The 27,734-nt window shown below is 32.0% G+C and overlaps 3 protein-coding genes across 4 annotated transcripts; 2 read left to right on the forward strand and 1 right to left on the reverse strand.

The window, feature by feature from the left end:
• Nucleotides 1-6,438: 6,438 nt before the first annotated feature.
• On the reverse strand, nucleotides 6,439-10,412 carry LOC117919635. Its single transcript, XM_034836843.1, has 7 exons — nucleotides 9,819-10,412; nucleotides 9,187-9,267; nucleotides 8,345-8,419; nucleotides 7,948-7,992; nucleotides 7,775-7,864; nucleotides 7,496-7,597; nucleotides 6,439-6,853 (listed from the first exon to the last, which is right to left on the reverse strand). The coding sequence occupies exons 1-7, from the start codon at nucleotides 10,371-10,373 to the stop codon at nucleotides 6,668-6,670; spliced, it is 1,134 nt and encodes a 377-aa protein (XP_034692734.1). The 5' UTR covers nucleotides 10,374-10,412; the 3' UTR covers nucleotides 6,439-6,667.
• A 5,716-nt stretch (nucleotides 10,413-16,128) lies between these two features.
• LOC117919704 (serine/threonine-protein kinase AtPK2/AtPK19-like) lies at nucleotides 16,129-22,582 on the forward strand. 2 transcript variants are annotated; one of them, XM_034836940.1, is made up of 7 exons: nucleotides 16,129-16,235; nucleotides 19,183-20,140; nucleotides 20,372-20,454; nucleotides 20,524-20,656; nucleotides 20,750-20,923; nucleotides 21,695-21,802; nucleotides 22,071-22,582. In XM_034836940.1, exons 2-7 carry the CDS (start codon nucleotides 19,460-19,462, stop codon nucleotides 22,371-22,373), a joined length of 1,482 nt encoding a protein of 493 aa, XP_034692831.1. In that variant the 5' UTR covers nucleotides 16,129-16,235; nucleotides 19,183-19,459; the 3' UTR covers nucleotides 22,374-22,582. The 2 variants fall into 2 exon arrangements, with proteins under 2 accessions (XP_034692831.1, XP_034692832.1); XM_034836941.1 differs by having other exon boundaries at nucleotides 20,536-20,656.
• A 153-nt stretch (nucleotides 22,583-22,735) lies between these two features.
• LOC117919703 (serine/threonine-protein kinase STN8, chloroplastic) lies at nucleotides 22,736-26,678 on the forward strand. Its single transcript, XM_034836938.1, has 5 exons — nucleotides 22,736-23,451; nucleotides 23,932-24,105; nucleotides 24,784-25,188; nucleotides 25,343-25,706; nucleotides 26,228-26,678. Exons 1-4 carry the CDS (start codon nucleotides 22,873-22,875, stop codon nucleotides 25,688-25,690), a joined length of 1,506 nt encoding a protein of 501 aa, XP_034692829.1. The 5' UTR covers nucleotides 22,736-22,872; the 3' UTR covers nucleotides 25,691-25,706; nucleotides 26,228-26,678.
• The last annotated feature ends 1,056 nt before the right edge of the window (nucleotides 26,679-27,734 follow it).

A 27,734-nucleotide genomic window follows, 5' to 3' on the forward strand; every position in this document is an offset into this window, starting at 1 on the left:
GCGCTAACGGCTACAATTTTATAATTGGTCTTTTTTTCTTTAAATGTTTGGCTGGCTGATTGGTAGAGATAAAGCCGGACCTAAGCCCTAGATTCTTGCTGGGAGCCTGAGATTTAAGCCTTGAAATTACTAAAGAGCCCTTGATTTTGATGGGTGCTTGGATCCTAATTGGGCCAGGGCATTGACCCATAAAGCCCGATTAGTTGATATATGAGTCAAAAATAATAATTACTCTTTTGTTTTGTGTTCTTTTTTTATAAAAATAAAAAATTCACGAATGAATTAGTTTAACGATAATAGAAGTCCATTTCAATGCGCGTTGTTAAATCAATTTAACGAATTAATAACTTAATTTAAGTTATTGAATAAATTAAATATACTTAATAAAATAATTTAATATCATAATTTAAATTTAAAATAACTTTAAATATTAAGTTAAAATAGTTAATTTATTCTTAATTCTATTTTTTTTTAATTTACTCATCTAATGAGAATATATTTAATAAGTCCACATTTATAACTTATTTTTTTATAAAATAAATATTAATTAAAATGCTTAATAATAAGCATTAATTAAAGAGAATAAAAATATTAATTTAATAATTTAAAATAAATTTTAAGTTAATTTTACTGAATAATCTTAATAATTAAATAATAAATTTCAAGTTAACTTTTTTAAGAGAACTTAAATTATTAAGTAATAACTATTAAATTTTACCAAACACTCCTAATAGGGATTTATACTTTTTAACTTAAAAAGGGTTTTATATATATATATATGAAAAATCATTTATGCCATATTTAGTTCGGAAAAGTTTAAAGAAAATTATAAGGGAAAAATTAGAGAGAAAAAATAGAAGGAAATAATAAAAAATAAATAAAATAAAAATAGTGTGAAACTAATGTTTGGTTAATCTTGATTTTGATGATAACAAAATAAGATTAAAACTAATGGTTATATTTCAAGTGTGATTAGGTAAGACGATTTTCAAAGTAGTAATCACAAAGACAAAATCTAAGAAAAGAGAAATCAATAAGAAAAATAAAGCTTCAAAGAAGTTCTTTTCAAGACTTAAGTTTTATAGGATCTCTTTGTAAGGTTGTTGGTGCACTAGGTTTTTCATGCATTACGATATTAATTTATACACTAAAATCATCCAAAAGTAATTTTGTTTTAAATTCTTTAAAATCGGACGATTTCATGTTTTCAACTAAAACCTTGTATTAAATGTTTTCTAAACTTGTTTAAAAAGTTTTAAGTTAAAAATGATGATTGTTGAGCCAAAAACGACTCAACCAGTTGAACCAGATGAAGAACCAGTCAACCCCCAACTCAATTGGTCAAAGGGTGCAAAAACTTTCTCTCTCTTCCAGAACGGTTGTTTAATCGATTAAAGTTGAACCTTAACCGATTGAGGTTGAGCCTCAACCAGTCGAGGTCCGATCAAGGGGAGGTTAAGGTCCAACGATCACCTGTCAAACATTAAATGTTAACGGTTAGTCAACCAGTCAACCCTCAACTCGACCGGTTGAACCTCCAACGTCCAGTTTAACCCTTTTACTCTATAAAAAGGCTCTAATCTTCATTATTTCATTAGCATATACTTCCTAAACCTTTCTTGAATATATTTGAACTTTGGGAAAGTATTTTTTAGTGCACCACTATTCTAAAACTTGTATATATTTAGTATACCATTCAATCCTAGTTTTCTTGTAACATTTGAGCTTAAAGTTTTGTACTAAGATTTTATGAAATTATTTATAAATATTTGAGATTAAGAATCTAAGTGTGAGGTATCACTTGAGGGGTTGTTCAAGAGTGAGGTATCTTTTGAGGATTATAAAAGGTGTTTGGAGCCAAAAGTCCAAAAGGGTTGATTAGAACCATAATCCAATTATATTGCTTGAAGGCTTATGTTGGAAGTCTTGAATTAGTGAAACATAAAGCTTGAGATTAACAGTAAAGGAGAGTGGATGTAGGCCGAATTACGTCGAACCACTACAAAATCTTGTGTTTGTATTATCTCTTCCCTACTCTCTTACTTTATATGCAATTGTTTCTATATTGTTTTATTATATATTTGCATATAATTGTCTATTGCATTCATATAATTTAAATTTATAAAAAAAGATCATCACCCTATTTACACCCTCCTTCCTCCCCCCCTTCTCCTCTAAGGTGATTAACATGATTTTTCTAACAAATAGATTTAAGTTAATAAATTATTTTTATACAGTATTTTAAACTTTTTTCATGGATTTAACTCTACTATATATAAATTAAATAATTTAAATATATATAAATTTCTTAATGATTTTAATTATATTTAACTTTTTTTGCATTTTTCATAGGAAAACTAATAATTTTTTTTACCATTTTTTTCTTTCTCTAGTACTTTTCGAGAACTAAACATGGTTTTATAATATTAAAAAATCATTTATAATGATTTATGAAATAAAACTTGATAGATGATTCTTCTAAAAATGCTCTCATTAAAAATAATTCAAATAAAAACGTTGTCAAATGCATTTTAAATTTTATATATATAATAATTTGAAATATTATAGCAATAGTATCAAGAGCATAATAATTAAAAAGTGGGGTGTAGACCCCCATATGGGGCTCGGTTTTTGTCATATCCCAGCAACTCATTCTTACCAGGTGGAGGCCTCTCAATGAGCCACTTGTCAACTCGTGGATGGCTGTTGGGAATCAAAGTAGTGGATGGGAGATGCAATCAGGGAGTGACACCTGTCAAGGGAATATTCTGAGGAGCGGGTTTGTTATGCAAAGGCTGCAGGCCGTTAGTGAGGGTAGAGGTGCAGGGATTCTAGCAAAGAGCGAGAGGAGAGGATTCTGTTAGGGGGATTTCTTTTGCGAAAAGAAAAAAACAGAGAGGCAAGAAGAAAAAAAGAGAGCATGTTTCTAGAGAGAGGGTGCTGATTTTGCAGTTAGCAGGCTGCTAAGGAATATGAGGTTTTAGCTTAGGGAATGGGAGAGAAAGGAGATTCCGGAGAGTTGCAGAGAACTGAAGGAAAGAAAATGAGGGAGATTGCTTGAGAGATGTGTGTTTTTTAGGTGACTTGAGGAAAAAGATATCTAGAAGGGAAGGATGGTGAACCAGTGGAGCAGTTCATGGATTTTTTGGAAAATGTTGGGGCAAGAACAGCTAGAGATCCAACATAGCTTGTTGGATAAGATTGTTTTCAGCGCATTGTGGCTCATCGCCCAGGTACGCATTTCTTCCCATTCTGGTCTTTCTATATGCATGCTTTGATTCTCACATGTGCATGATCACTTTGAGTATCCATTGATTTACTTATCAATTGTCATGATTGTTTCATTTTATTAGTAGAGACCCAACTTTAGGGACTTAGAGGGGTGCTACGGTCTTTACCGTACCTTCCCGATAAGGAACCTGACTCCCGAACCCGATCCGATTTTTCACAGACCGCCTTTTCCAAAATAAGGAGTCACACTTAGGGTTTTTCTTTCTTATTTTGTTTACTCTTTAAAAATAAAACAAAAATAAGTGGCGACTCCAAGTCATTTTTCAAACAATAAATAAAGTCAATTTTTTCAAATAAAAATCGAGCTCGCCATTTAGTGGAAAACGCATGAGCCGAAATGCGGGGTCCACATGGGGCTATGCATAATGCATCCCATATGGGTCCGAAATTCATTTGAATATTTTGTTCATTTAGAATACAGGTGGGTGCATCGTCCCTCATAAGACAATTTGAGGAGCGTCCATCTGGGTCCGGTTTCTATTATGTTGATTGCTTCTGAAATATCTTGAAAACCATCCAAAAATCAACTAATTAACCTTTTTTTTCATATTAATAATTTTAAAAATAAGGATGTTTGAAATGTTGCTTTTGAAAACAGTTTTAGAAATCCAAAAAAAATTGTTCTCTAAAAGAATTATTTTAAAATTTTGTATTTTTATCTTATGAAAACTTTATGAATTTATATTAGGGATGATAACAGGATGAGTTAGCCTTGTCTCAATTCATCCCCACTCCTTTCCTTCCCCACTCCTTTCCTTTAACTTTTTTTTGAAAAATTTTAATTTTTTAAAATTATACCAATATGAAATTAGATTCAATTTAAATATTAAAAACAAAAATGAGAAAAAAGTTAATCTTTAAAAGAGAAAACACCCAAGAGGGGGAGGGGGTGGTGAATTGGGGTTAAAAATAAAAATAAAACACAACAAATGTGAATAAAGTTAGAGAAATCAAACTCAAATTTTATAATGATTCGACACTTCCTTGCCTACATTCACTCTCTTTAAGCTCCTAATCAAGTAAGAGTTCCACTAACTTGAAACTTCAACCAAACTTCCAATCACCTTTACAATTGGATTTCAGCTCCAATGAGCTCTTACACAATCTCTTCAAGTTTCAACTCACTTGACGGCTTTAACACTTAATTAACAAGAATGAATCTCTCAACCTAACTCAACAATAACTCAAATACAACTTTAAGGTTATGATGAATCACAAAGGTGCACTAAAGGATATGCAAATGAAGATTTAATGAAACAAGAAATGAATGAGAGCTTTTAAGGCAAGGAACAAGTGGGTAGACAAATAAATGCAAGTGTTCTTTTGCTCATAAATGAAGTAGAACTCTCTATTTATAGGTTTCTAATATCGGGAGCCAAGAAAACCAAAAAACAGTTTCAACCGGTCGAGCTAGGGGTTGACCGATTCACTAGTCATTGGAGTATTTAATGCTTAACAAGTGACCGTTACCCTCAACCGAGAAGAGGTAACCAGTCGACCGGTACCCTGACTGGTTGAGTTAGTTTGGACAGCACCTCGACCTATTCACCATTTTTGGCCCGAAAACCTATCTTTTTTTGTTCTTTTCTCTTCTAATACTTAGGCAAGGTCTTTAGGTAAATTAATATGTCAATTTTGAAACGATTTGCCTAAGGTTTATTTGATAAAACTCAGGTTTTGATGAAAATGTAACTTTAAACCATAAATGGGGCTTTTCAAAGATGCATGAAATGATATGTAAATCTTAAGTGCACTCATGCATTCATCTTATATATGTTTCCTATGATTAAAGGTCTTCCAAAGGTTTTGATCTTGCATCCATTAGGTCTTATGATGAATTTTCAAATTAATACCTGAAATTCTTTATAATTCAAACCAATTAGTAACTTAACCATAATTTGTTATCACCAAAACATGATTAGGATAACCCTTGCACTAACAAAAAAATAATAATTTTATAATCATTATTAAATTAAAGATAAATAGATCATAATAAAATATGAACACTAATATTATACTAAAAATCATAAATTATACTTTTTGTTGAATGGAATGACATTATTTTGTAGTTACTATTAAAATACGGATATTAATATTTTAATAAAACATGATTATATTTTTAAAAAATTCAAAGAATATAATTGTGCATCTATATTTCTTTTGATATGTTATTTTACATATTTATTGAATTTACCATTTTAAATTTTAAATTATTTTTAAAAATATAACACACTCGCCAAAGAAATCAGCACATCAACTGTTGTCTGATTTAAAGTTTATTTGTCTAATAGATTTTTTTATAAGAATTAAATTATAGGTAGCAAAGAAATAACATAGTCATTTTGAATTATTTTTTATTTATAAATTTTATATGTTACTTGGACTTATTTTAAAATTTTAATTATTCTTTAAAATTAGTAGTCCTATCAACAAATCTAGTATATCAAGTTTCACTTGATTTGAATCATTTGTATAAGAAGAGCATTAGAAAATTATGATTGTATAGGGGGAGAAACCATGGAGTTAATTGGGATTAGTTTTATTTCATAAATTTCTATTATAGTTTTGTTAACGAATCTAATAAATTAAATCTTATTTGATTTGAAGTTAATTTTCGTAATGAGAAAATTTAAAAAAAAATATGATTGTGTGTAAAGGTAAAACCGAGGTTATCATTCGAGATTACTTTGGTTCATTAATTCTTGGTATTAATTGGTTGGTTTTGAATTATTTTTAAAAATGAATAAATCTAGACATTGAGTTTTACTTGATTTGAAATTCACTTATTTAATAAATAAATAAAAAGTTTAGTGGAATGTCGTCAAGCATAAATAATTTTAAAAGATATCATATACAAAAATTTTAGGTAGGATGTAGAAAGAAAGAAAAATAAAATTATATTGTTATCTTATTTACTTTTTATACTTCCTTTTATGTTTTTCCTGAAAAAAATTTTGGCTTTTCTTTCTTAAATTATTATTTTTTTCATTTTGTTTTGAAAATATTTGAAACTTCATGCAGTCGAAGTTAAAAAATATTGAGAAGAATAAAAGCATGGAAGCATGGTCTATCAGCTCAGTTGGTTTATATTTTTTATAATATAACCCAACATAAAAAAATCAAATTTTAACCCTTATTATAAATATCTTCAATTACTAAAGAGATTTTCTCCAGCATCATTTGATTATTTCACTATTAAGATCCTCTCCAGATGATCAGCTACATCAAGGCCCCCAAGCCATGGGATGTAATGTTAAATTTATTCAACTAGTGGGTGAAAGAAAAAACCTGAATGAGAAGAAGTATCCATCATCTATGGACACAAATCACGTAACAATATATACATAAAAGGAAGAAGGCATCAAAACCCAGTGCATCATAAATAATCCATTGGGAGCTCCCAATCATCCTCCATTTCTCTCACTTTTGGACGAAATTTCTTATTCCTGAAATTTCTTCTTGTGCTTTGACTGTGATCAGATCGATCACGTTTGCTTGCAAAGTCAGAATATTCTCCCGGTTCATCTATGGAAGTCCCTCCTTTCCGACCGTCCCAGAAACCCTAGCATAATAAGCAAATAGGATGTTTTGTTGTCAATAATTAGAAGAAGAGGAAAATAACATCTTTTAACTAGAAACTAGAATTCTTATTGATGATAGTTTAAAAGCAAATTGTTTCAGCAAAAAATTGAAAAAACAAACACCCTCTTTGACTTTTTCTATTCAACTAAAAGTAATCTATTGATATCAATCAACATAACTAAAATGAACTTGTTATTTATAGGTTCACTTTAGTTATATTGATTGATATCAACCAGGTACTTTTAACTTAATAAAAAAAGTCAAATATTTTTACTTTTTATATTCAATCAAAAAACAAACACCACCTAAGTCATCAACTATTCAGCTTTTGTCCCTCCATCTTTATATGCCCACACAAGTGACCACCTTATACGTATGTATTTATAAGAAAAAGGAATCATAAAATGGAAAACATCAGTAGAAACCGGGTTTATTTAACATGCAAATAACCAAGCACAAACAAAAACCAACTACAGAACATGAGTAAGGTTAAGGTTTCATCATGCCCTTGAAGTCTGGCTCAAGTGGGGAGGGTTTGTGGGAGGTTTCAGATTAAGTCTCAATGGGAATCAAAAATCACCTATAAAAAAAAGAGAGTAATTGTTTCATCATGCAAATGTACCTTAGTCAGCCTCTGTATGCGTGAGGCAGCAACTTCATGCACGACAACTTTGTCAGATACAACTTCCAGAACATCCTCAACAAACAAAGCATATGTGCTTACCTGAAATTAAAACAAGCAAAATTTGTTCAAACCATGTAGAGAGACATAGACAACATGCCAGCATAAATCTTTTTTTTTTTTTAATTTTTTTAATAGAACCAAAAAGTGAACTACATCACAATCTCTGCTTAAAGTTGCCATTTTCCAAATTAAGAGTAAAAAAACCAGTCCACCTACCAAACTTGATGGAATGAGAGAAATTCCGAATGAATCAAGCTCAAGTGATTCCACTGCCCCAGAGTTGATATTAAAAGTGTATCCTCGCACCTAAAGTATAGGATGTAATCAATAAATATAATTTTGGGATATATGGAGACATGCTTAGGGCTGAGTTGATGAAACATACCCACCTTCCCAATGTTTCTTCGACCTGGCGTTATGACATTGTATCCTACCTAACAAATATAAAAGATTGAGATCTTTAAAATCAGACACAGATCACTGCCTTATAAGATGGTTAACTACCACCTCCATAACATGCCTAAATGCTCATAATGCAGTTTTATAAGTGGCTAATCATGATCCTCATAACATGCTGAGAATGCGACAAACTGATAGGAGCAAATCTATAGCATCAAGTCGGTGGCAAAAAAGTACCCTGAATAACAAGAATCAATGGTCAACAAGATTGGGATACATGAGATGATTCGAAGTAAAAAATGATGGATTGATCTTATGCACAAACTTAAAGGATGATAACGTTTATTTTGCAAGAGAACAAGTCAAGTAGAAGGCAGAAACTTGTACCAATGTTTCTAGTCCAAGCATTTTATATTCATTATCCATCACACTCTCATCTTGGACCAGCACAACATCGCCTACCTGTGAAAAAAAACACCACAAAGTGATGAATGAGGTGCACATTCATTAACAAGACAAATACTGGGGTTGAAAGAATTATTGCTCCACAAAGTAGCATGTTCCTTGATGTACAAGCTACTAACATTCACATACAGCTTGAGAACTCAGGATGGCATTATTATGTATCTAGGGTCAAGGCAAAGCTACAAAAATCAATGCCAGAATAATGCGATGGAGGTTTTCACTTGCTTACTTGGATGAACCTGGTACAGGCAGTGAAGATCCATCATCCCAGTATGCCTTAAAGTTAGTTGGTGTCCATTATTAAGTATTAGTTGTTTGCAAAACGATGGAAATTTGCAAGGGGTTGGGACCCTACTCGAGATAATTTCCACAATCTAGGTGAAAAGCCATGCAAACAGGTGTCCAAGTTGCTGCACTCTCTTATATGGCAAGAAAAGGAACTATGACATTCAAATGGAAGCATCTGCTAATAAATGACTACAGAAGACATATCTGTAGGAATGAAAAAAAAAATGATACCTAAAAGGAAACCATATTCACTGGGTCCTGAACCGCCAGCTCGTGCTAAAGGGTTCATAACATTTATTTGGCTTTCCATTTTGTGTATACCGTACCCTTATGTGCTGGTTAGGTTAAGATCATAACCTTGTTGAATTACCATAACCTTGTCTAATTAAACTCCTTATACATCCTATAAAAATTAAGCCCCTTATATACATTTCAGGAGAGAAAGAAAGCATGAAAAACAACAGAAGACAATTTACCCGGCTAACATCCTCAAGAAGAAACCTTTCTAGCTCACCAGAAAGTAAATTTGGCCTCACTTCTATAACCAGCACCATCCACTGAAAAAGGAAAAATTCAAAATGAACAGACCAAATCACTGATAATTAACAAGAACCTGATTGGTAATAAGAGAAAATAACAAAATTTCCAAATCACATTGTTGCGGATATAGGTTCCCACAGTGGAATTGTAGACTGCATGGCTACTTGGGCATCATTTAGTCCTTAGTGCTCCACTCTATTAAGACTCAGGGTCAGAGCCCCCCAATTAGGATTTTGAATTACTTTCTCCCCTTAATTTCCAATTTTGATTAGTATATCCACAAGTCCATTGTATATCATCAGCTGGAAAGAAAAGCGGTGACAATGATGATGAGAACACAACTGCCCACAAACGTCAGCGCTACAAATTTCACTGTTTGGGACCATACACATTATCCCTGATATTTCAAGATCATCGTATATAGTAAGCATGCATTTCCTTATTCATTAATACCACTGAATGAAGAATTAAAAATCCTTCACCATACCTTCTAAGTAACAACATTGACAACTTGGAAAATTCAAATCACATAATTCAAGGGGAGATAAACGCATTATTGATTACTCACGGAGGTGGTGTCCACCCAAAGCTGCGAAACGAAGCCCAAGCTGAGAGCCGATCGAATGCTGATAACTTGCTTTGCGAGCATGTTCGATCTCCGCATCACCTGCCTTCCACTCCTCAACCCCAACCTTTCGTCCACCTTCTCCGCCCCCTCCAGCTCCGAACCACCACCAACCCGAACCAAATCCTCATCTTCAGGATTCCCTGCACTCTTTTCACCTGTCCTCCTTTCCTGTTCCTCCAATTCAAGGAAATCAAAGGCTGAAGAAGCTGATGAATCCACTCCCTTCGTCTCGAACCCAAAATCTCTCTTTCCTTCGTCCTTAAACCCTAATTCGCCGCGATTTGGGATAGCTCTTACGCAAGTCGTTGAATTCAATGCATCAATTTCAGCACTAATCAACCGTGACCCGCCATTTCTGTGAAATATGAGGTGCGAATTGCAGAAAGTAGAGAGCTTTGCATGGTTTCTTGGGTTCCAATCACGAGTAGTGAACCCTAAATTTCGAATTCTGACGGTGGAATTCAGTAGAAGAGTTGAGGGAGCGCAGTCACACATTGTGAAACCCTGGAATTGTGGCTGGATAGGAACACTGAATCCCAACATGATAAGAAGGAATTTTTGCTTAAAAACCTTTAATTACCGAATTAATTAAATGATACGTAGGATGTTTTTTTTAAGCTATTTCTTCAATCATATGGACTGTTTTAAAAATCATTTGAAATTATTTTATTTTATTTTAAAAATATTATTAATACCGATTTATTTTATTTCCGTCATGTTTAACATATTTTGTAAATTTTTATTATTAATAGCAATAAGCACTAATATAAGTTATTAATTAATCCATTATCTAAATATATTTTTTTTTCTCTAAATATGGAAAAGACATCACTAATATCGCGTAAATATCTTCATGTCATATTGTCTCTACTTTGTCCCATTTATTCAATTTGAATCCTTATACCCTGATCTTATTTGTTTGGATCATCTTTCATCCATCTAAATTTTACTATATATGTTTAACGATTCAAATTTGACATTCAGCACATATCACTTCATAGATTTATATATATATATATATATATAAATATAATTAAAATATATATAATTTTTTCTCAAATATTAAGACTATAAACTTGATATTTGATGAGTGGAGGTGGTATAATCTCGGTATTACTTAACTTGTTATTAAAAGCTTATTATTTAAGCATATTTTCTGTTTTTTATTTTTAAAGATATGAAATTTAGGAATTTAACACAAAAGAAATATAAAAATGGTAAAAAAAAACAAAAATAAAAATTAATATCTTAATGTTAAAAAGAATAAAACAAAAAAGTACCCAAAATAGCTTAGGTTTATTTGATAAAACAATTATAAAATTAACTTTTAAAAATTGTTTTTATAATGTTTTGTAGAATAAAAGTCTGTTTGGAAAACTAAAATATTTTTAACTTGTTTTTAATATTTTTAAAAATAATTTTTATGCCTATTTTTTATTTTAAATCATTTTACGTGTATAATTATTTTTTAAAAATAGTCATTGGAAAACAAATGAAAACAACATAAAATCACTAAAAAAATGTTCTCTTAAAACACATGTTTTCTATTCTTAATAACAATTTTTAATTGTCAAATGTGTTTTCCAAATACACCCTATTAAATTTGAAAGAGCTTAGGATGTGAAGCCTAAAGTTTTAGACAATGAAAATACAAAACTATTTTCAATTTAAAAATATAATATTTATTATTTATTATTTTACATTAAGTTTAACTTTAAGTAACATTATTAACTTATTTTATTAAATAAGTCTAGCATATTTAATAACATAATTTTAAGTATTTAAATATATTTATTAGCTATTTATCTATTAAAAGAACCTTAAGGTTTAAAAAATCATGGGATAGAATTAAACAAAAAGTCATTTGTTTGTATTTTTCCACTTCAATAAGACAATAAGAGTATGATTGCTTATTTTAGCTTTTTCTTATATTCTATGTGAGAATAATGCAAACATGCACTATTTATAAAACATGGATGAAAATGAAAAAAAAAAAAAAATCATTTACATGGGGAATGCATTTTGAAGAAAATAATTTTCATTTTATATACTAGAACAATACCCATCTCATATTACCTAAAAATGTCACTTATATGTGTATTTAGACCCTTATCAATCTAATTCACATGAGAATAGTATATTATTTAATTAACAAAGCTATCTTAAACTCAAAATAGTGTTACTTTAAGACCAAAACAATGTTACTTTAAGATTAGAACACATGCAACTATGAGTTCCACTTTTCGTATCCATACCCTATCACGAGCCCTCTTACTCCATCAGGTACTTTCCATTATTTCTCACATCTCTATTCACCACATATAATTTTTACAGACTCATCTTCATCTCATAAATTTTTTTCAAATTATTTAGAAGGATATTTTTAACAACTTTCCTTATTATATAAGGAAGTATAATATTACAATAATATATCAACTTAAAAATGTTATATATAATATTCTTTACAAAAAAATAAATATGTACTAATTAGGAATTTGGGACGTAACAATTTTTTCCAAAATGCGCTCATTATGAAAATGACTTTTTTAGATTTCCTCTTCATTCATGTTTTGTAAATAGTGCATGTTAACATAATTTCTCCAAAATAACAAGCAATCTCATGGATTATAAATTTTTTTTCCTCCATTTGCAATCAAATGGACATGCAAAATAAATAATATTATACAAAAAGAGGCAAGGTAATATGGAATAAATAAAATCCACAAGCAAATTTTGACGTGAAAAAACATATAGATGCGAAAGGAAAAATCAACTGCATTTACCTTTCGCACACAAGACTTGGCCTCAACCATAGAAAGAGAATTGGATTTGTTTCCTCTAATTGTCGCCAAAGGACCCTTGGTAAGCTCTCATTTTTCCTTCACAAAAGGGGTTGTGAGAGCCCTCATCATCAAATATATGAGTGGAAATCAAATGAAATCTTAGGAACATGCCTCACATTCTTAAGTAACAATTTCTACGCAATGGTATATGACAAATTTGCATTCCACATTTTTTTCCATATTTACTCTACAAAAATGGCTAGTTGTGTAGGAGGAAAAATGTCATAACGTGAAATGACACGATAAGAAGCTCCCAAACCAACAAGGTGATGAGAGTTCCTAACATGTATCAAAAGAGTACAAACATTATCATTAGTTGGACTCGTAACAATATTAATTCCATCTTTATTTTATATTTTTTTTCTATTTATTTTGCTCCTTTTTAAACAATTTGAATTGAAAATTATTTTTTAATTTGGATTTTACATTTTAGACTTATCATTGTTATAGTTTAGGGATGATAATGAGACGAGTTTTTTCGGATACCCAATATTTAGAATTAAAATAAACGAGTTAAGGATGAGTTTAAGTATTATTTTGTTCTATCCCGTCTTTATTATATAATATAATTAAAGTTAGAAACAATTTAATTTTAATTTTTTTTTCATATTTAGCACATAAAATAATATAACCAAATCTACTTTCCAACAAAATAAGTTATAAAAAATGATAATGTTTATTTATAATATATATTTATTTATAATATACTTAAAAATTTTAAAAATTAAATGCCACAATATGGGTACAAAAAATTTTCATATCCATCCCCACTTATTAAATTTGTTATTGGGATGAGGATGAAAATTAATTTATAAACATGGGATGAGATAGGATTGTGGCAATCTATCCCAAACCCACCCCTTGGCCATCCTATCATAGTTTTCTAGATTTTTACTTTTGCTTCTATTCCGCCTTTGAGAGTATCTAACTCTTTCAATATTCCTTTCTTTTATCATATTTGAATACCATGGAAAAGGGTAAGGGAAAATAATTAATAAATAAATAAAAATCCAAAGTTCATATTTAGTTAATCGAATATAACATATCACTTATCATATTTTATATTCAATCAAACACGAAATAGAATAAACAGAGATGTATTATTCCAATAATATAACAAATATTAGAATCATATATTATGATCAAGTAAACAAAAATTATTTACTAAATTGTAAATTATTAATCATTTTCTAAATTATATTTAACACGAGGGATTATATATATTAATGGCAAATATTAGAGTTTAATATGATTTTTATTTTAAATAAAGTTTAACATTGAACAATAATATGTGAAAAATAATATGTTTTAAATTAATTTTTTATTTATTTATTTTACAAATCAAATATGAACATCACATAGCATGTCCCATATAGTATCATAGGATATTAAATATAAATTTTCATTGAAAATGTTATATTAAGATATGTATATGTTATCCATTGGACATAATATTTTAAGATATATATGTCATCTCTTATTTTATCACTCAAATATAGTTTAAAACAAAGAAAAATAATATTTAAGATATACATATATTATCTAATATCATATGACATCCTTTTATATACATTTTTTTTTTATTATATTCCATTGATCAAACATAACTTTAAAAAAAAAATTGAAAGTTTTAAAAATAATATTCTCTAGCATTCGAAGTTTAGATGACGATTCTACCTGTGCAAAGGAATGTCCGGATAAGTTTTTCATGGATAAATTTTGGGCATGCCTTTCCAAAGTTTAATGGGAGACGGCATCCAATAGTCATGATATCCCAAGTTAATATATTTAATGAGATATATTATTTTATGTTAAAGTTATATTTAGTTTGCAAAGAATAAATTTTTTTTTTCAATGTTCATATTTATTTAAAATAAAAATTATATTATATTCCAATATTTGCTAAAAAATATATATAAGATTTCTCTTATTAATTTAAAATTTAGTAAGGATTTATTTATTTTTTATTAATAACATTAATGATTAAAATATTTAAAATTTATAAATAAAAATTTAATATCATATTATTCAATATATAAAAAATTATATATATATATATATATATATATTATTATATATATATATATATTATTAGTATTAGTTTACAATATATTTTGTAAATATTTTTTTAACTACAAATTAAAATTTTAGTGAAATTTTATTATTTTACAAAATAAATAATATAAAACATAAAAAAATAATTAAAAAAATTATAATACATGAGATATGTAAATCCTCTATTTCAACTTAGTAGGTGTTTGGTAAACTAACTTTAATAACTTAAAGTGACTTAATAACCTAATTTAAGTCATTTAGTAAATTGAGTATATTTAGAAAAATAATTTAATGGTATGACTTAAAGTAAAAAATAATTAACTTATTTTAAAATCTACATATTTATCTTATCTTTATTAAATTAATTTTAATTTAATATTACTCCACGACCTCTATTGATATCCTTTGCCTTATTTATAATTTATTTGAATAAATATGTCAATTTAATAATTAGATAAATTTTAAGTTAATTTCTTTAAATTAACTTAATACTTAAAATATGAATTAAGTAATAAGTTTTAAATCAATAATTTAAGTATAATTTAACTTAAAATCAACTTAAATAATAAATATTAAATTTTATCAAACATCCTCTTAATATGTTGTACAAAAATACAAAAAAGAATATAAGTAATATATTTTATTTCACATTCATCGTTGATGACTAATAGTACGTTAAGTGATTTTAGAAAACATTTTTAACTTTTCTAATACTTGAAATTTTTTATTTTTAAATATTAGAAATATTAAAAACACTTCTTAAAATTATTATAAAATTATAAATATGATATAAAATATATTATCACATCTCACCTGAATTCTAAAAGAATATAGTGAGAAAATAAATGAGATCCATTTTTCTAGTCATTTTCCGTGTTTTCACACGTTGAAACATAATATAAACATGTCCATAACTCCCGAATCAAATTGATTCCGACCGATAACTACGTTGTTTACAAATCAAACAGGCTTTCAAAGTTACTCAATGTCTACATCTTTAATGAGTATTCCTAAAATGACCCTCATCTAAATTCATTAACTTCCAAAATTTCAATAGGGCCTGTACACGGCACGTCAACTAATTCTAATTCACTGAACCTAACCTAACATAGCATATGAGCATATCCTCATCTCCCCATATGTAATTTATTTGACAGAAAACCCCATTCACCAACCCTCATAATACCCCATGGTCGGAAGGGCATTCACGTAAATGCGTCCAACCAAAAAGGAGACGAGCCCACCCGGCGCCAACCCATATCCACAGAAAACGCATATGCCAAAAATCCGACTCAAAAAACGTTTCCCTCTATTTGTAACTTAATCATATCGTCCACTAGCGTAGCGCCACGTGTTCAACTTGGCATTAGATGATCTTACCGATCATAAATAAGCGGCGACGCGACCCTTAAGGAGAACGCTCTCATTCCTCTCCGTCGCCGTCTTCAACCTCTCTCGGGTAGATGTTCAACACGTTTTCTTTTCTTTGCTTTGATTTTTTTTTCTTTTTTCTTTTTTATTATTCGTTGTTTGCTTATTTACTGTTTTTTCTCGGCAACCAAACGGTTTTGTTCTAGGTTTGTTTGATTAGATCTGGAAATATAATGGTCTGAATTTGGAATGAGTTTGGGCGCCTTTGGATCTCCTTTGTGATTTCGTTGTAATTTCTTGTTTTTCAATTGGATGATTTTATTTTATTTTTGTTCAAAGATCGGATGTTCAGTTAATGGTCTAATCTCCTCGGGGATCTGATATTTATTTATTCTTTTAATTGTGTTTGTTGTTGTTCCGTTGTAATATTTATCTTGGATCCTGTATACATATTAAGAAGTTGATTGTAATGTTTATGAAATTTTGTTCGAACACGGATAAAGCTGATTTTGACATTTGAGATCCTTACAAATTTGATGGCTTTTCCTCACCCAAAATGTTCTGCCGTTTCAATGTGTATTTTAATGGAGATCAGTTTTTATTACAATCTATTCCCTTATATGTGTTTGGATGATCAATACCTTTCCTATCCCTTATTTTCCCTCTATATGTGAATGCGGATTATATTTTAGATCACAACACCACTAATTTTTCTTTGTCTCTAAAATATACAAATACAAATACAAATTTCAAGGATAGAAGTATTTAAAAAAGAAGAGTAAAGTAGACAAGGCATGCCTCTCCAACAAGGCAAACTAGGGAGTGGTGGCGTCTAGGGAGTGCATCTTTTAAAACTATGCCAAAAATATTACTTGAATTCACTGTTAGATAAGGTTGTTTCCTAATTTTCATTCCAAGGAAACTTCCATTCATAATTTTCTGTGCTTAAATGCCAAATAAATTTTTTTTGCTCTATTGTTTAGTTAAATATCTAGGAAAAGGAAGATACTAAAATAACCATATGGCCACACATGCTTTCTGATTAAGAAAGCTGGGTAGAAAGAAACAATATATTTGTAGTACATGAAATATACTAGAGCTCAGGATGCCAAGATGGAATCTACAATTACCAGAAGAAAAGATATATAAGCAATGAAAAGAATTGAAAAAAATCAAGGATAGGGTCTCCTAAAGACATGGAATGCGGTCCAAAATGATTTGATCTAGCTGAATGCTCTATAAGACAAGGGAAAAGCCAAAAGGAACATGGGGCAAGAAGGAGAGAAGGGATATGGTGGAAAAGATTCATGTTCCAAACCCAAATAATTAACAGTGGCAACCAAAAAGGAAAGAAGCATATATAGATGGAAAATAAGGGAAAAGGGAGGTCTTTATTATCAAGAATGAGTTTGGGCGCCTTTGGATCTCCTTTGTGATTTCGTTGTAATTTCTTGTTTTTCAATTGGATGATTTTATTTTATTTTTTTCAAAGATCGGATGTTCAATTAATGGTCTAATCTCCTCGGGGATCTGATATTTATTTATTCTTGTCTTATAGAGCATTAGCTAGATCAAATCATTTTGGACCGCATTCCATGTCTTTAGGAGGCCCTATCCTTGATTTTTTTCAATTCTTTTCATTGCTTATATATCTTTTCTTCTGGTAATTGTAGATTCCATCTTGGCATCATGAGCTCTAGTATATTTCATGTACTACAAATATATTGTTTCTTTCTATCCAGCTTTCTTAATCAGAAAGCATGTGTGGCCATATGGTTATTTTAGTATCTTCCTTTTCCTAGATATTTAACTAAACAATAGAGCAAAAATTTTTTATTTGGCATTTTAGCACAGAAAATTATGAATGGAAGTTTCCTTGGAATGAAAATTAGGAAACAACCTTATCTAACAGTGAATTCAAGTAATATTTTTGGCATAGTTTTAAAAGATGCACTCCCAAGATGCCACCACTCCCTAGTTTGTCTTGTTGGAGAGGCATGCCTTGTCTACTTTACTCTTCTTTTTTAAATACTTCTATCCTTGAAATTTGTATTTGTATATTGAAATTTATATAATTTCATTGCTCCTTTTTGTTGAATGCTTCTTTTATGTATTTCAAATCTTTTTTTTTTTTTATTGATTGTGTTAGATTTTGGATCATATTTTATAAAATTGATATACATCCCTGGTCATGTTTCACTTTGCTTTGCACATGCCTTGAGTTTTTCTTTTTTCTTTTTGTATAGGTGTTTGCGTATTGTGCCTAAGTTGCAGAAGACTTTTGTGTCATAAGTGTGCCTTGCGCTTTTTAAAACTATGATTTTTGGTGCTTAGCCATCAATATATCTATTGCTTTAGTGTGGTCCTACATTTTCCTCTCAGATTTTGTCTGAAGAAGCATTGGGTAATCTCACGAATGTATTTCAGAAAAATTAGCAGTATTGATCATGTCTTGTTTATGCTATATTTATCATCATTGTTTATGATATATTTATCAGCAAGCTGCACTGATCAGGCCTTTGTGTGTGAGTGGTGATAGGTGAATGTTTTAATTTACTGGATTTATAACATTTGAATGATAGAAAATGTTAGCAAGGTTTGAAATTTGTATCCCAAGTGTGTGGTCTAGCAGTGTATGATTTATTGCAGCAATTAATGTGTAAAGGATGAAGGCTCATTAACCAGCATAGGGGCACTGAAGACGATCTCATTTTTAAAATGCATCAATATTGTGCTTTCCAAATACCTGAACATGTACTCTTACAAGAGAACCTCTTATTTGGCTTACCTTTCTAATTTGTATGTATTATGTAACTAGAATATCTATATATCTGTTTTTCTTGTGCTAGTCTGTTTCATTTTGTCACCTAGTTTATATGTACTGATAATTTTTATTAGAGAACTTTTATATTATCTTTTCTTTTTGATTTTTTTTAAATGCTATTTGTTTTTAGTGTTATTATGCATTTTGAATATCGTGCTTGATTTTGCATTAGTAACTTATTTTCTTCTTGTATCTTTACCTTGGACTACAGATTTGACAACTTAATCTTCATGAGTTCAAAAACCACTGTAGCATCCGTCGTTTCCTGTAAATCGGGAAACAAGAACGACTTCCTCTGGATTTTGGTTTGCTTGCTGCCAAACTTTTTGGGAACTGCTATTGTATACGTGAACTTTCTCTTGATCAAGGCCATTGATAGGAGTCCTTCAGCTGAACGCAACTTGGAGTTGTTGTCTTGAAATTCATCCATAGCAGCAATCAATTTGTCCATCTGAAGCACACATCTCCCTTTCAATAGTCTTGGTAACATGGTTTTCTCTGATGTACCTGGTTTGACCAAAACCAGAATGTGCAAACCAATCCAGAACCAGCTACTTTTTCCTATGAACCCCACTGATATTGTCCCCTTGGATCATGTTGAGTTAGATTTTGCTGATGTATTTGGTCCTCTACCAGTCCAGACACCCAGTGAAATGAATCCTGGGGATTCAGGAGATTCAGTATCTGCAGCAGATACAAATGATCTCATTTATGGTGATCCAGTTGTTATTTATAGCCGGTCACATTCTTTGGTTGGCCCCTCAACTTGTCTTAGTCAATCATTGAAGCTCAGCAAGCTCGCTTTACATGAGATAGAGGATTCAGAGGAACTTGTGGAGTGTCTTCATGAAGAGGCTGTCAAAGAACTTCAGAGGACTTCCAGTGGTGATGATATTTCTGAGAAATCTTTTGAAGACATTGAATCTGATTCCACCACGGTTGAGACTGTGGGCCTTGAGGATTTTGAAGTTATGAAGCTTGTTGGGCAGGGTGCATTTGGAAAAGTATTCCAGGTGAGGAAGAGAAATACATCAGAAATATATGCAATGAAGGTCATGCGGAAGGATAAGATTATGGAGAAAGATCATGCTGAATATATGAAAGCTGAAAGGGATATTTTAACAAAAGTAGATCACCCCTTCATCGTCCAGCTCCGATACTCGTTTCAGGTACTTTCTACTTCCATCAAGAATAGACTCTTTGGACTTCCATTGTTCCCATGTTTTTTTACTTTTCCTTATTTTCTAGCTTCCTTTTTAAGCGAGCTCATTATTATTTCTGGAATAAAAACTTGTTCAACTTTAACGGGAGTAGTATTTATTAAAAGATTTTTTCCAGAGCAAGAGATCTCAATCTACTTCTGCCATAAGACAATAAGTTTGGCTATTTTTAACATGCAGACCAAATATCGACTGTACCTTGTGCTGGATTTTGTAAATGGAGGTCACCTTTTCTTTCAGCTTTACAACCACGGTCTTTTCAGGTACCTTTGGTTTTAATGCTTTGTATATATTCTGAGAATGATCAAGGCATGAATAAAATTGAGACTTAGATTTTCTTTCAGAGAGGATCTGGCACGTATATATGCTGCTGAGATTGTTTCTGCAGTCTCTCATCTTCACGCAAATGGAATAATGCATAGGGATCTTAAACCTGAAAATATCTTACTGGATGCAGATGGCCATGTATGCTCTCTCTTTCTCTCTTTTTCTTTTGTGTGTATGACTGTAATATCATTTACTCTCTCAACTTAACATGTTACTCATTCCTTAATTTAGGCCATGTTGACTGATTTTGGCCTGGCAAAGGAATTTGATGAGAATACGAGATCAAATTCAATGTGTGGAACTGTAGAATATATGTCACCTGAAATTTTTCTTGGGAAAGGTCATGATAAGGCTGCAGACTGGTGGAGTGTGGGAATCCTATTATTCGAGATGCTCACTGGGAAGGTTAGCTTTCTTCACTTACAGATTCCATGTGAATTCCTTATGATGAGTGTTTATTCAATGAAATGCTTGTTTTAAACCTCTTTTTTTCATACTGGGTTGTCTGTCATTTTTTCCCCTTTTTTCTTCATAAAAGCCAACTCATCCATGTCACATTTCATTTATGGCAACTACTGAAAATTAGTTGGCACTTGAAACCAATTTCTTAATTAGTGTGCTTGAAACCAGCTAAAACAAGGAGTCATATTTCAGTTGCCACCTTCAATTTTGTATTTTGATTTGTTTATAACATTTGTTGTATTGCCCTTATACTTGGGATGGTGTAACTACTTTCTTTCATTGATGCTTGCCTCTCTACCTAGTCAATTTTAGCAATTCGTTGAGTGGATTTGCTGCAGATTCCTTGGCTTTGTTGTATTATGCATATGGTATGTGAAATATATTGTAGCAATTCCATATCAATGTGTGCATAAGATGATGGCATATGCAACATCAGAAATTCACATGTCACTGTGGTAAAAGGCTTGAAACTAAATTCTGATTTTATAACATTGGAGAAATTTGGTGAAACTGAACAAACTTAAGTCTCTCAAAACCATTCCAAATTATGTAAAGGTTGTATTCATGATCTTCCACAACTTGAAAGAGGATCATCCCATCTTTCCTGAATAGCTTCTTAACATCCCAAAACACGTCTTGGAGCTTATTTGATTTCATGGATAAGCAGTTTGTGCCTAACTATTACTTTTTCTCATTAGCTTTTCCCTTGTGCAGCCTCCATTTATTGGTGGGAATCGGCAGAAAATCCAGCAAAAGATAATAAAAGATAAGATCAAGCTTCCAGCCTTTTTGTCAAGTGATGCGCATTCTGTGTTGAAAGGGGTAATTTTAGGCACCTATGATTTAATCATTCCTATCTTGAGTCTGTATAGTAGATGCTCATGCACCAATCAGGAGTTGATGCTAATGTGGATATCATAAACTTTTGCTCATAGCCATTTTTTAAAAGTCCTCTCTGACAATTGATTACAACCTGCGGATTCCAAAGTCTTCTTACACCTGATTGCAAATTGTGAATCAGTGGAAGATCCCATAACCTTGAAATAGTTTTAATTTAATTTAATTAATTAAGTAATTTTGCCTTTTTTAGCTGCTACAAAAGGACCCAAGCAAGCGCCTGGGAAGTGGACCGTTGGGGATCGATGAAATCAAGCACCATAAGTGGTTCAAACCAATCAACTGGAGGAAGCTGGAGGCTCGTGAGATTCAGCCAAGTTTTCGTCCAGACGTTGATGGAAAACTCTGCATTGCAAACTTTGAGAAGCGATGGACCGACATGCCATTGGCTGATTCTCCTGCTGCCAGCCCAAAAGCCAACGGAAATATCTTCACGGGCTTCACCTATGTAAGGCCTGCGGCCTCTTTTCTTCGAAGGAATAGCCCCTTGAATTAAGAAAACTATTATTTTACTGTAGTGCTGTCTTTCCCATGGATAATTGTGTCATATGGGATTATTTAGGAAAGCCCAGCAAAGTCTGTATGGAGACCAGTTCGAATTATGTATTATGTGGACACGATCTGTGCCCTTACCATCTACTTCAATCTGATAATTAGTCTGCGTTGTTCAAACTGCTATAAATAACATTGACTATTTTTATTTTATTTTTGTTATTTTTAAAATTTTTAGTATCTGCCACAGTTAGTCATTAGTTATAAGTTTATAACTTATAACCATGGGGAGCATTCAAATGAATAGAATGTAAGCGAGCATTGGTAATACTGAGTTATCTGTTTTTGAGGGGCAGACTTGTCTGTTTTCTCTCCACATGTTCCCTACTCAATGGATAAACCCTGGATTGAACACGTGGGAAAAATTCAGCCTCTGCTGACGCTTCCTTGTAAAAACAAACACCAGCACTCGGCACCATGAGACTCCTCTCCGAGGAGAGTCCATGGCTTCTCTTCTCTCCCCAGCTGCAACCACTTTCCAACAACAACCCAAACGAATTTGGTTCTCTTTTTCAAAACCCATTTCCCAAATCCATCTCTCTTCATTCTCGAACCGCTTCAAGACTAACCCAGCAAGGTGCAATGCATTCTTCGACAACATTTCTGAGAATGTGGTTGAGCTCGACCAGTCTTTGTCTTCTTTTCCATTTTATAGGTCTGGGTATGCCCAATTTCAGAGAATTACAGAGGAATTGCCTGAGATGGAGAAGTGGGGGATTCTTGTTTTTGCTGGGCTCACTTGGATTTACCTAACTTCAAGGCCGGGTGTTCTCATGGGTGCTATAGATTCATATCTTCTAGCTCCTCTGCAGCTGGGTTTGGACAGTTTGACAGGGAGGAGGAACTTGAAGAGGACTAATTTTGTGGTTGGGAATAGATTGGGCGAAGGGTCCTTTGGTGTTGTTTATTCTGGTGTTTTGGTTCCAAAGAATGTGAGTGTCGAAGAAAGGCCACTGAAGAGAGGAACAGGTCAAGCGTTGCAGTTGGATGGCAGGTTCAAGGAGAAGGTTATTCTCAAGAAGGTAATTGATATGATCGAAAAATACTTCTAAAACTAATTTTTATTTCTTCTTCTTCTTCTTTCTTCCACAAAAACAAAAAAAAAAAAAAAAAAAAAAAAAAGAGAAAAAAGAAAAAAAGAAAAGAAAAAACAGAGCTTTTGATTGGGCATACTTATGGTTCAGAATGAATTCATAAATTCCCATTATCCTTTCTTTAAGTTAAGTGCTGAACCTGCAATAATTCAAATGTCTATTCCATTGATTTAATTTGTCTGCCCTCTTGGATCCTGCAATAATTCATAAATTCCTTTTATCCCTCTATGCATTTAGCTTCTTCACTTCTCCCTCCTCTTTTCCTGTTTGTTTTTCTTTCTCTGGGAATTATAACAGTCCATTTTGTCTTTTGGCTATTACTAATGTGTTTCTTGTTTGGATCCTTCTAAGCAAAATTGTAGTACCAGAGTTTTTAATTATAACTTTGATTGCAATGTGGCACTGCAGGTGAAGGTTGGAGTCCAAGGGGCTAAAGAATGTGGTGATTTTGAGGAGTGGTTTAATTACAGGCTGTCTAGAGCAGCTCCTGAAACATGTGCTGAGTTCCTTGGAAGTTTCATTGCTGATCAAACAAATTCACAATTTACGAAGGGTGGAAAATGGCTTGTCTGGAAATTCGAGGTACTCTAGCTGTTTGTATTTTTGTGTGACTGAATGCATTATGCCTATATGTTGTTTCTTCCTTTGAATGCCTAAAATGAATATCAGGGTACAATGATCCAAGCTCAGGATGGCCATAGTTAGTGCTCAAGTTCCTTTCTTCATAATTTGGATTAAGAAAACTAGAGACAGAGCTACATTATATATCTTCGGTCTTTACTAGGGGAATCCTTACAAGGGAATTGGGCCTTAAGAGTCTTGAAAAACTTTAAATAACAACATTGAATATGTTGAGTCGTCCCTATAATTAAATGGAAGTTTTCAATAAACGTGATATCCTTTTTTCACAAGAGGGCAGAAGCCTTTTTGTGGAGCTTCAAGTGTAAAGGATGGTACAGAATCATCATGAGCACTTCTCCTGATGTGGATTGGATTCTGTTACACGACAGAAATGGTCATGTATTTACTCTGTTTGGGTATTTATCATGGCCCTTGAGTAACTGTCCAAGATGGTAGCAAGCGCTATTGCTTATCCATTCAAAAGACTAAGTAGATTTATGGTCGTAATATTGCTTATAGGTTTATGCATTTAATGTGTGCCTTTGTTAAGTTGACTTGTTTGTGTGATATGCAAGAAGATTGGTGTACAGTTATAGATGCATAAAAGCCAGCATCAACTGCTTTCTCTCTGTGTGACAGGGAGATAGAGACCTCGCAGACTACATGAAAGATCGTAACTTCCCTTTAAACTTGGAGTCTACTATGTTTGGACGTGTCTTGCAAGGACTAGGTTCAATTGAACGAAATGCATTAATCATAAAGCAAATAATGCGCCAGATTATTACTTCACTCAAGAAAATCCATGACACGGGTATTGTTCACCGAGATGTAAAGCCCTCAAACTTAGTGGTGACAAAGAGAGGACAGATCAAGCTCATCGATTTTGGAGCAGCCACAGACCTCCGAATTGGCAAAAACTATGTACCCAACCGCGGGTTGCTTGATCCTGACTATTGCCCACCTGAACTATATGTGCTCCCAGAGGAAACACCAACCCCCCCTCCAGAGCCGATTGCTGCCCTTCTTTCTCCAATTTTATGGCAGGTATTGCAGTTTCTGTTTCTCCCCCTCCCCCCAACCCCCATGTGCTAAAATGGAACTGATGGTTTTTTGAACAAAGAATCCTCAGTCTTTGTGGAGTAGAACATATCAATTGTATGTTATAGTGCTAAAGTGGGGTTTATAATTGTATTTGCAGCTCAATAGTCCTGATCTATTTGATATGTATTCTGCTGGCATTGTACTGATGCAAATGGCAGTACCAAGTTTGAGGTCTACAGCAGGCTTAAAGAATTTCAATTTAGAATTAAAAACAGTGGGGTATGACTTGAAAAGATGGAGGGAGTACACTCGGTTCAGGCCTGACTTGACTATTCTTGATCTAGACTCAGGCAGAGGGTGGGATCTGGCCACTAAACTTATTTCAGAGAGGGGTTCCCTCAGAAGGGGCCGTTTATCAGCTGCTGCAGCTCTTAGACATCCTTATTTCTTGCTGGGTGGTGACCAGGCTGCTGCTGTTCTTTCAAAACTAAGCCTGAGCAAGTAGTGGGCCACTTGCTGATGTGAGTACATCTTTTGCCTTCTCTAACTCTTTGATTCTCTTTTTTTTTTTTTAATAAATATTTTGGTTGAGATGGATAAATTTCATGTAATGATGTGGTAAGATCCAGCTCATTATATGTGAAAATGGTACCATGCTTGATCGATCATTTATACTTGGGGAAATGAAAATTCTTCCAGTGCCTAAAAGAGCTTGGATGGTTGATGGTTGAGCATCTATTTCTGCCAATGTTGAGAAATGGATATCCTTATGGATACATATCAAACCAATCAGGTTATGCTATGTGTGCATTTGTGGCTCATTGCTTTGTATCAAGTTTGATCCCGTGCTATCTTGTAGCTTGGTTTTATTATTTGTATCTCAATCAATGACCTAGATTTTATCATACACTTCCAATGACCCAGAATTCGGTACCCTACAATTCTCCTTATTTTGGGCTTGAAACCATGTTTTTCTCATCCTATGTTGGCTCATTAGAAATTCATAAGTAGAACTAATGCATTGTTTTTGATGCAATAACAGAGGGAAGGACAAGACTCACTGGTATCAACAGCTTGCTTGCCGTATTAGTCCATAAACTCTTGCCCCTCCTCCACTGGGTGACTTAAAAGGTACTTGGCTATCCTTTTCAAAAAAAGGAAAATAAAAAAATAAAAATTAATACAGTTTATCTGGGTACCATTCCTAGAGAAAAAAACACAGATTTTCTGGTTTTTCTGATTACTGAAAGCATATTGGAGGTCATTTGCTCTCCAAAAGAAAAAAAAAAAAAAAAACAAGAAAAAAGAGAAATAATGGCAAAGGTTGGTCATGTCTTCTTTGTAAGATGAAAATCTGATTCTCATATTGCAATGAGATTAATTTTTCCCCCTTCTGCTAATTATCTTCTCTTGTATAAACTTGTGATTTGTGAGCTTCCTCCACAAATGCCAGCATTCGTTTACTATCTTTGAATGAAATTTTTTAATGCCTAGTAGTATTTTTCTGATAATTAAAGTATGAAGAAAAAGGGTTTTGGATATATTTGAAGTATGAGGAATGACTATAATATATTAAAAAAAAATTGGAAATTTGAAGAAAATATTGAAAAATGAAAACAAAAATATAATATTATGGTTGGATATTCAAACATCTCATATGGGCTCTTCAAACATCTGTAGGGACCATTCAAACATTCTCTTGTTAGAAGCTCAAACATCCACAGAGAGTTCAAATGCCTCTTTGTGGGATGTTGGAATGTTGACTCTTTTGTTTAGTTTTTGAAGCCCTATTTTTATATTTTCAATGGAATTTTGGTAAATTCACTTTATAAAAACCTACTTTTAATACCCATTTAGAGTTTTGATATAAAAGTCAAAATCGTTGGACTAAAATACATGTAGCCATTACTCTGCTCTAAGTGCTTTAACTCTCAAAAATCTTTCCAGATCCTTAAGTCCTTCAATGGAAAGACAAAGTTGCATCAATTCACAAACTTTATTGTGGTGTTGAGGTGATACACTAAGTACAAGGTGTTGCCTCAAAGGACATAAAAGGAGTAACCACCTTCATTGGAAAATTGGAATGAAATTTCCTTTAAAAATGCAAGAGCATGGGTGATTACCTCTTGTAACTCTAGAAAAGATCAAACACAACCCTAACAAGAATGGGAGAAGATCAACAATAAAGGCCGTGAAGCCAATACAAAGGCCTTTTATTGTAGTTTTAATGGTGTTAGTCCTCGTGAATTTAAAAGCATGGTAACATGTAAATATACTAAAAAGAAATATGAGTGATATTAGCTATAACTCATAAGGGCACTTCTAATAAGAAGTTATTCAAACCGTAAATATTGCTTACCTAATTTGAAAGCATTAAAATGATATGAAGATGAAACATTTTAACTTGGGTGAAAAAAACTCCAAATTCGAAGATAATTAGTAAATGTTTAAGATTTCTTCCTAAGAGATTTAGGCCTAAAGTAATTTTCATACATAAAAGAAAAACAAATGTGGATGCATTAAGAGTGGATGAGTTAGGAGTTCTTTGC

Source organism: Vitis riparia, chromosome 8 (genome assembly GCF_004353265.1).
Source record: "Vitis riparia cultivar Riparia Gloire de Montpellier isolate 1030 chromosome 8, EGFV_Vit.rip_1.0, whole genome shotgun sequence".
Classification (NCBI taxonomy): Eukaryota; Viridiplantae; Streptophyta; class Magnoliopsida; order Vitales; family Vitaceae; genus Vitis; species Vitis riparia.